The sequence below is a fragment of the Alosa alosa genome, chromosome 22 (assembly GCF_017589495.1).
Source record: "Alosa alosa isolate M-15738 ecotype Scorff River chromosome 22, AALO_Geno_1.1, whole genome shotgun sequence".
Taxonomy (NCBI): Eukaryota; Metazoa; Chordata; class Actinopteri; order Clupeiformes; family Clupeidae; genus Alosa; species Alosa alosa.
This window is the reverse complement of record NC_063210.1, coordinates 1,362,048-1,371,982: the sequence shown is the minus strand read 5'-3', so window position 1 is coordinate 1,371,982 and position 9,935 is coordinate 1,362,048. Positions and strand designations below refer to the sequence as shown.

The 9,935-nt window shown below is 37.7% G+C and overlaps 1 protein-coding gene across 1 annotated transcript; it reads left to right on the top strand.

The window, feature by feature from the left end:
• The first annotated feature begins 4,356 nt into the window (after positions 1-4,356).
• Positions 4,357-7,518, top strand: hhex (hematopoietically expressed homeobox). Its single transcript, XM_048233551.1, has 4 exons — positions 4,357-4,844; positions 6,369-6,547; positions 6,666-6,716; positions 7,159-7,518. Exons 1-4 carry the CDS (start codon positions 4,487-4,489, stop codon positions 7,381-7,383), a joined length of 813 nt encoding a protein of 270 aa, XP_048089508.1. The 5' UTR covers positions 4,357-4,486; the 3' UTR covers positions 7,384-7,518.
• The last annotated feature ends 2,417 nt before the right edge of the window (positions 7,519-9,935 follow it).

Genomic DNA, 9,935 nt, shown 5'->3' with positions numbered 1-9,935 from the left:
ACAGCCATGCAGGATGAAAGAATCATATGGTTAAGGTAAACTTTCCATAACTCCAATATTTTACAAACTATGAAGGTCCTTTAAAGATGTGTTATTTCAGACAGATTGCTAATGATTCTATCATGTTGTGTTATTATGTTTAGCGTATGTGAGTGAAACCATTGCACTTTCAAAAGGTCCCCTTCGTGAGCCACAGCCCATCAGTCTCTTATTAACATGCGAAACTCGATCAACCGATAGGCCCAAATATAGCCTAGGTACATCTTTCTAAAGCTGCTTTTCCATGTCTCACCTGCACAAAATATAGTAGGCTAGCCTATAAACACAGCTTTCAATAGGCCTCCCCTACCTATTATTAGCCTAATCAAAACATTTATATTGCATTATAGCCTATGCTCTACTGTTATTTTCTGGATTAGGACAGTAAAAACAATGACACCTAAAATTGGTTTAGAAAAGGCCTCAGTGCAGTGCAAGAAGTTGCACAGCTAAAATGTGTAAAACAGCACTGACATTCATATCATTAAGTCTCCTGCCTACCACTAGACGGCGGCAATTTACCACTAAACGGCAAGATGAGACAGACCTTCATGTGGCCATTAACCTAGCCTAGGGTCTGATAGGGGTAGAACAATTGCTGAATACAGACAGTGGGAACTAACTCAAATACTACAATGAATGGCCAATGGTATTAATTTGAATGGACAACGGTTGCACATTAAATAAAATGTCTTAATTAATCCAGCATTTCTCGTTGTTTACAAAATGTAAAGTTTAGTTTAATTTCAACACCGTTGTTCAATTTAGGCATGCGCAAAAAGTGAGCGATCAGTAGCCTAGGCTAGTCTAATTGAAATTATATTGTATTGTCAATATTAACAGAGGATTGAAATGATAGTGCATTTTTAAATTATAGGCTACATTCTGCACCAATGGTGCTACTTCATTAACAGCTGTTCTCGATAGGCTACTATTTAACGAGGGATAGCCTACTAAAGTGCATGCTGGTTTATAGCTAATTGTAGCCTACTGTATGTGGTTTCATAAATTGGACAGCCCTGACTTTCTCTTTTATACAGTGCATTTGATGAGGAATTTTGAGTATGCATCTTTCCAGTAGAAGAAACCAGCCGTCATTGCATGGTTGAGATTTTGACGTCCCACCTCGCTTTCACAATGAATCTTCGTCTTCTTCTTACTTCACAGTTAGAGCAGATAAATATGGTATTTTATGCTCTAAATATAACATAGACCTAGACAAACATGTGAGGTGCAGCTGGAGCACCTACCAACGGCAGGTCTCGTTAAGCCTACAATTAGGCTAGCCTACATAAAACCATCATGTGTAAATTATATTTTAGCCTAAATGAAATTTCCATATTTGTAACCTAAAAATCTACTTGAGTTATCTGCCAATAATTTGCATGGTTTAACCCTCCAAGGGAAGAAAGCGAAGGAAAGATACGGCATTTTTAGGCAGTGCGGACATTACTTGAGTAGTCCTAAATGTACTCAATTACTGTAGCTTTTTCATGTATCTGTACTTTACTTGAGTTTTTACTTTTACTCCAGTAGGCTACATTTCTAGGCCAAATATCTTACTTTTTATTCCACTACATTTTGTGACAGCTGAAGTAGGCCTACAACTTAAGTTCCTTTTGGAAAAAAGACTGTCCAAATGCATGTGTATTTTCTATTTACCATGTTATTACTATTTACAGTACCTTATTGACCTCTCTTCACAGTTTTGATGTTACCATAACTAGCCTCATGACGCCATTGACAAAATGATGATAGACAATAAATAGATATACAATCTGACACTATCAAACACAAAAGGGAACGTCTTGATTTGGTCCGAACGTGTAAAGCATTCAACAAAGCAAAAAGTGGTTACTTTGAAGTAGACTATCCTAAGATAAAACATCACATTCGTTTGTTTTTAGTTCTTTCTACATACAACTATTCTTAGTTGATTTTGTCCTTGAATGAAGGAGAAAGGCTCAATGAATGCCTATGTGCCCAATCATTTCAACAATAATAAATGCAACTGTATTAGTCATAATACATTTTAGGACTTTTACTTTCAATAAGTAAATTTGAAGGCACGTACTTTTGTACTTCCACTCAAGTGGAAATGTAAAAGGAGGACTTCGACTTGGACTAACATTTAACAAGTAGCCTATTTCACTCAAGTACAGGATTTGTGTACTTCGTCCGCCACTTAAGAAATGTTTTAGTGTGTTAAAGTGTAAATGAACAATTATGCAATAAAGTATATAGCTGGTAAAGTAACTGGTTAAACTGTATTGCGGGGAAGCATCTGTCCCATGGTGATGTTCCAACTACCAGACATGCGAGGCAGTTGTGTTTTTAGCTGGGCGGCCTTGTGAAGGAAAATAGGCTGTGAAGTAGGCTAGATATCATTTATCATCACTTCTTAATAGACAACAAAAAGAATATAGGGTTTAGCCTACAAAATATCAAAGTATCATTCACACGTTTTCAGTTTGTCTACAGTTTTTGTGTAACGCTAAAAGCAAAAGGTGGACGTGGTCTATATGCAGGCCATAGACTAGCCCTATGCGTAACCGCTTGGTCTTGTTTAAAGTTAACCAGAATGTCCGTTTTCAATCTACATTCAGAATTGATTAATGGAGAGTGTAGGCAATGCCATTGTCTCATAGTCTAATGGTTTATTTGGTGTATCTATTGATTAATGGTTGCCTATTTCCTTGACTGCTTATCTACTTTGAAACGACTTACTTAACGTAATGACTTCCCAAAAGATGTAGGCTTATTGAATGTTACCAAATCGAATAGGCCTAATTGTTTCGCAGTTAGGCTACAACAAGACATTCACTTTTCAGATTGAAGTCAAATAAACTTTTGCTAAAGCTGAAGCTGAATAAATCATTCCTAGTCCATAGTCCTAGACTAGGCCTACTGTTTTGTTGAAGAAAAAAGTAGCACGTCATATCAAAGTTCAAAACAATCTAAACGTTTTGAATCGCAGTCTGTTGGTGGGCTGTCTGCCCATTCATTCAAACTATAAGCCTATAATAGGCCTACAGGCTACCTATGTGTGTGAGCCTGAAAGCGATGTGATCTATTAGGCAACATAACGTTTCTCTGTCAAGGTGGAGACCAGTGCTCTGGCGCCTGAAGTGACACGTAAGAATTGGACAGACATGAGATAACGTTGGGGTGGTAGGTTGTTTTACACAGGAGCCCGACGCCGCAGGGTACTTAGATCATTTAACAGGAATGATTACCAAACCTCAAATATTAGCTTTCATCGATTTACCTGTCATGTAGGTAGGGTTAGTTTTTTTCCCTGACTTTCAAACTTCATAGTCTATAGCCTATCCATGAATCATCAGGACACTGACGTTCTCTCGTCGGATGCGTGAGGCGAAGGATTGCATAACACGATACCCTAATTGTTTGAAAATTATGGCAACGAATAATTATGGCATAGCCTAGCCTACTATCTATAGATTATACAGATTATACATATAGATTCGAAATTATAGGACTCTGCAGAGAAAAATCCTGTAACCTGGCCCACTGGCACGTTAGGCTAGAATAATAATAATAATCACTCTCTTGATGGAAATCTTTAAATGAGACATGGTTACATGGTCAGCAAAATGCTTTTTGGCCCTAGAGAATACAATGTAGCCTAGTTTATGGCCAAAGACCAGCCTTTCTTCAAAACAGAAACTTTTTATTTAGTGCCTAAGGTTGAATGATTAGGTAGCCCATTATTATTATAATGATTATTTTATTATTTTTATTATAGTATTATTAGCTATTGTTGTTGCTGCTGTTGCAAAGGCTATTATTCTTATTATTATGGTAGTTATCAATATAGTAGCCTAGCCTAGGAGTTGTTGTTATTGTTGTTATAGGCCAAGGCCTAGGTTAGTGGGCCGTTTAAAACGATAGGACTGCATTTTTGTTGAAAGTAAACATCAGAGAATACATCAGGCCTATTTCGAAGTTATAGCCTATTATTAAGTTATTATCAGGTCTATTATAATAATAATAATAATAATAATAATAATAATAATAATAATGTTATTATTAGCCTATTGTTATTATTAGGTTACTATGCCTATTAGCCTATTAGTAGGCTGGTAGGGTATTAGACCAATTGGGTGTTAGTTTCGTGACATTTTCTCACTAAGCCAGATCAGAACTTATAGGCCTATGACCGAGCAAAGACTCGTTTGAACGGTCAAATGTAGCCTAGTTAAACGAATCATTATTAGGTGGACTACTTTTTTGGCAACCAATCAGAATCCGTGCAAAGGCTACCTGGAGGAAGTTGACGAATGTCTCCTCCCTCTAAAATCTAAGATATCAAGTGTAGTCGCGAAAGAGGTGGGCAAACTAACTAATTGATGGAGTTCGAATAATTCCTTGCGGTCGATAGAAACGGACCAGGCCTGTCATCTGAACTGAAATCTGCAAAGGAATCATGCAATATCAGTACCCGGTAACTTCGGCCATGAACGTTCCTTTATATGCTCCGACGCCAATTCAGCATGTCCACCCAACTCCCTTCTACATCGAAGATATACTTGGAAGGAATGGAACTCCAGCCTCTACAACCGTTATCTCAGCGCCGACTCTACCCTCACCAAATTCGTCATTCACAAGTTTGATATCACCTTACAGGAGTTCAATCTGCGAGCCGACGCCAATCCACCCCGCTATGTCGCACCACTCAGCTCTTGCGACTCCGTACTCAACAGGGGCTTTCTCGTCCTCAGTCTACCCTTTCAACCGGTCACTGGGAGAATACGCGCATGCACTCATCAGACACGACAGTCTTGGTGAGTTTATTTTTTATTTGTAGGCTACATAGCCTGAAAGTGTAGGCTACCTTTGTCGGTTAGGTAGGTAACACATCCGAAGCAAACAGATTAAAATATCAAAATGTCAGTTCATTTTGTTGAATGGGCTTTCCTGCAATTTTAATAACACGCATTTATTCAAACCTAAATCACCTGGTTAAGATAGAATCCTCTCATGATTTTAAGGATGTCTAACGTCAGCCTATAGCCTAAGGCAAAATCAGGGAATGCTCAATGGTCCCCTTATAAAACTGTAGGCTAAAAGTTAGAAAATTAAGGCGTCCCCAATTAGTGAATAGGCAGATACTGCCGGCTGGTAATTTGTCATACGTAATGTTAAGTAATTATCTTACAACTTCAGCCTACCAACTAACAGAATTGTTACTTTTTTCCTTGGTTGAAATAACTATCCAACAGAGTTTATATTATGACTGCCCCTTAGTTAAAATACTGCCTTGTATTCTATTTTGTACCCTATTCTATTCTCAGAGGCATGGTGTTGGCCTGAGGTTAACTGCTGCAGTTAAGCAAACTCTGATCCTTTCCGTTCAGGCAGGAAATCTTGAGCTCTCGATAGGAGTAAATCTGGTTTCAGAAGCTGTTAAATGTTTTCCTGGCGGCCTCTTGTAGGCACTTCCCCGGGAGTCGTGCACAATGCTGATTATTTTATCGACATCCTCAATACAGACTTATTCAGGAAACACTCCACTTCTGATAGCCGAGGTCCGTTTTTTTGCAAATATTGTTCATTTCCGCGGTACGGGATGTGACTTCAGAACAGCTAAAACAATAGGCTGATGTCCTGGCCGGGCATGAGCGGCAGCTAGGGTCGTCATTCAGTTATTAGGGCGTTAGGCCTAATTGAAGAATAACGGTATCATAGCCTGGTCAAAAACTGTAGGGTAGTGTAGAATCCTACATTTTGGATTGGAATTATAGGCCTGCCTCTGAGTGTGAGATGCACGATGATATGGGGTGCAGAATCAATCTAAATTATGAGATAAATTAGGCTATAGCCTACACTTCTGTTTTGTCTAAAGCAGTTTGTTATATTGCGCGCGAGCGCGGGCGGCCGCACGCAAACACACACACACACACACACACCGCAGTTTCCTATGTCTTTTGTGACTGGAAAAGACGGATGTTAAAGGCATTCACAAGATAAACCAACAGGAAACACATTGACGGAAATTTTGCCATGGTTGTGCGCCAATCGCGCTCAACTGCCTTCCTCATAAGCACAGGTTCAAACGGATGTCAGAAACCGTAGACAAGGCTATGCTTCACCATCTCTGAGATTAAACAAAGCAGGCATACTATAACATTATATGACAAAGATAACTGTGAACTGAAATTGCCTTTAAATAGGTCTATACGATTTTGCATATCTTAGGCCTACAATATTTCCCCTAAACATCGGGCACCAAAAAAATCAAAGAATTGTAGCTTGTTCCATCTCCATTCGCCATCCTTACTTTGTATTTCATGTCTGTGTTACACAAGGCAAACCACTGTTGTGGACTCCATTCATTCAGCGTCCCCTGCACAAAAGGAAAGGCGGACAAGTCCGATTTTCCAATGACCAGACAATTGAACTAGAAAAAAAGTTCGAAACACAGAAGTATCTGTCTCCACCAGAGAGGAAACGACTGGCCAAAATGCTGCAATTGAGTGAACGACAGGTAAGAGTAACCGAAGAGATATAGCCTGACTATCCTCAAAGGACGTTATTAAGCTATGTACATATCTTACTTTTCTATGTTTCTATGGACATATCTTACTTTTCTATGTATTCGACAGGTGAAAACCTGGTTCCAGAATCGCAGGGCGAAATGGCGACGTCTGAAACAGGTAGGCCAACAGGCACAAACAAGAAATTTAGCCTATGCCTACCTTAATAGGTCCTAGATTAGTTTCCCATTAATCTTACGCAACACTGAATATCTGATCTGAAATCCAGAATTATCTATGTTTTGTTGTGAATAGGCACCGAAATTATTTTTAAAAGACAGAAAAAAGAATGACAGGAAAAATCCTGACCAGCTGAATTGTTTAATTTTGCACTTAGTTGGCCACGCTAGTTCTCTCAGCTTGATACAGAAGGAAAGTAGAAGAAAGTTGCGAAATCTCGAAGAAGGCTATTCTGCTGATTTTAAAACAGATAGCCTATAGGCTATGTATACTGAACTCGAATGGCTTTGCTATTTTAGTAACTTCAGTGGTAGCCTTTGTGCAGCAACTATGTTACAATTGTGTCTAACATTCTACTTATGATGGAAAATTCATCCCACAGGAGAACCCACAGTGCCCCAAACAAGACATCGAAGACGAAAATCCCGAAAGACATTTTGACGTGGAAGTCCGTTCAGATCAACACAACCCACCACAGGTTCCACACAGCCACGTTCAGTGCTCTTCCACGTCACTCTTGAGGGAAGACAATGAGTCAGGCATCTCAGAGAATTCGGACCAAGAACTGGACGTTGAGGACGAATTTCCCTCAACCTTGCAAAAATAAATCATTGACATTTTCTGTCTGAAGAACATTCGTTGTAAATATTGAATATGTATCATATTTCATGTTTATTGTCGATGCGTGAATTAATAAAGATGTGCTATAGTGTAGCTTATACACCAAGTTGTTAAAAAGAAACGTGGTCTCAAAGTCATCTTTATTTTCACAGAAGTGCATTTTTGAAAGCTTAACCTATGGATTTAATAAGCAACCAGGGACCATGGTGATTGCTAAAAGTTTACCAAAGGTAGGCCTACATGTAATTTGAAATAAGGCCTTGAATATTTTTCAAGCTATCCCAAATCTGTGTTTCAAACAACCAATGGTTCTGCCTATGCTCATATTAGCATTGCATTTATTTGTATTGCATATCACTGGAATCACAAAATAGCCTAATGATATCTAGAAAGATACTGAGACAAAGACAATGCATTTTGTTAGTTTACATGATGGCAGTTAACCTACTTTACTTTCAACATTGATTGCGAAGAATTTAACGGAGACATGTCATTTTATTTCAGACATGTCATTCCTTGAAGGAATAGCTTGTGAGGAATGTAAGATATTTTCTACTGAATCACTAACATCATAACTTATAGCCTACACGTTTGCTTGCTGTTTTGACCATCATATCAGGTACAGCCGGGTTTGGTTTTCATTTAAGTAGAAAGACAAATAGCAGAACATTTTGGTTAACAAAGTAAGCTCTTTGTTAATAATTGCAGAGGCTGTAATGGTTTGAACTTGACAGTGAGTGGTATTTAGTTGTATTTGGTATGATTACCGTCACAGTTCAAAGAGCTTCAATTTGCAAGCTCATTCCAAAATCAATAGAAAGCACAGTGATTCCACCTGAATTGAGCAATGCTTTAGAAGCCATGCAAAAGTCAAAATAGCAAGTGCACCCCAGATACCAGATGTTACTAGGGTTGGCTCATTACTCTGTAGCCTAAAACATAAATTTCCAGACAGGGAAGTTGTTGACAACTAATAAAAGTTGAAATTCAGAGTAGCACTATGTGTTCTTTGTAATAATAGCTAAAACTACCAAAGAAATTTATATTTTATATTTGTATTTTATATTTGTATTCACCATGACAGCTTTCATCTGATCATAAATTATTGTCAACAGATTTAAATAACATTCTTTAATATATCAAATATACTATTTGCAGAAATTTTGTTGACCTTTGACATTAGCTGTCAGTAACTCAAAATATTAAGGGAAAATTTAACCCACACAATAACTCAGAGGTGCAATGAGTTGCTAGGCTATTTTGTCGTAACATTTAGTGAAGCTCTTTACACATGACCTAATCAGGGTTCAAATCTTTAAACAGTTCAGTCCAATAAAGAGTGGTTGGTTTCACTCTTTCACCAGTTTTTGCATAGCTTATATTCATGTTTTATTGCCCTGTTATGATGAGATTTGCACCAATCAATCACTGATAACAGGAGATGCAAGATATTGATTGTGGAGTTTAATTTTTTTGTTGTTGTTTTTTTAATTATGTTTTGACCAGCACTTAAGCAGCTTTTTATTTTCTCCATCATGATGGGTATCAAATCTATGCATCTTTCAAACCTCATGTTCTCACCTTTGATCCAACATATACAAATCTTTTAAATTTGCTTTTTTTGCAGATATAGCTTTCCATTTTAATGTCTACTTTTTAGGCATTGTCCTTGTTACTGTTGCCAATAGCACTGCATGTACCATTTTGGAAAGCACCTGACAACCTGTGAAGCATCTGCTTTCTAAACTAAATGATTTAGTATACTCTTTAAACATTTAATCATTTCACTTTTTGGGATCCTGGTTAGATGTAGTCTGACATTTTTACAAGACTAGGAATGATATATCTTTCTGGCAAGGTTTCGAAAGCTGTGTTTTGACTGTTTTTGCAACCCAAGAAAACTCTTTACATCCTTTATTGAAAAGCATGTTTTAGATTTGGTACTATAATTGCAAATGTCTTTTATGACTTGTTAGTCTTTGAACATTATGTATTTAGGGTAGGTAGAGTTCATTGTTACAACACTAAAGCAATGATTGCAATTTACATTTATATATTCAACCCTTCAACACATGAAATGAACATCATATCTCCCTCAATTGAATTTCCAAGCTATTTTGTCTGCCCTGTTTAGTTTGGGACTTGAAGTAAATTTAGGGAGTGAGTGAATAATCTTTAACGGCTCAATCTCAATTTGAATTAGATCTAATTGAAAAATAAATAACATGGGTGAGTTCACAATAAGCCCTTAGTGATATTTCTCTGGGTGCCTTTGGAATCTACATTGTCTAGTGCTGTAAATGACACCAGGCAGAATGAATTAATGATTTAAATATTTAACTGCTTAATGCGGTTTTGGGGGGCACTGTGGAAGTGGTTTCTGTGACAACTCCTCACCAAATATTGACTCAGTCCCAAGAGGGAGATAGTGCTACCCCGAGAAGCCCTGTGTAAAGCTGTTTAAAGGTCGATAGTTTAATTTCTTAATTGAAAATATATCATACCTCAGTGTTCTGTTTGTGGCACTCCTTTCAGACG

Bases quoted from the DNA above. Each gene is read 5' to 3' on its own strand.
- hhex (XM_048233551.1), top strand. From the start codon at position 4,487: ATGCAATATCAGTACCCGGTAACTTCGGCCATGAACGTTCCTTTATAT. The intron at 6,548-6,665 runs GTAAGAGTAACC...TGTATTCGACAG, and splicing joins TGCAATTGAGTGAACGACAG to GTGAAAACCTGGTTCCAGAA. The intron at 6,717-7,158 runs GTAGGCCAACAG...TTCATCCCACAG, and splicing joins AATGGCGACGTCTGAAACAG to GAGAACCCACAGTGCCCCAA.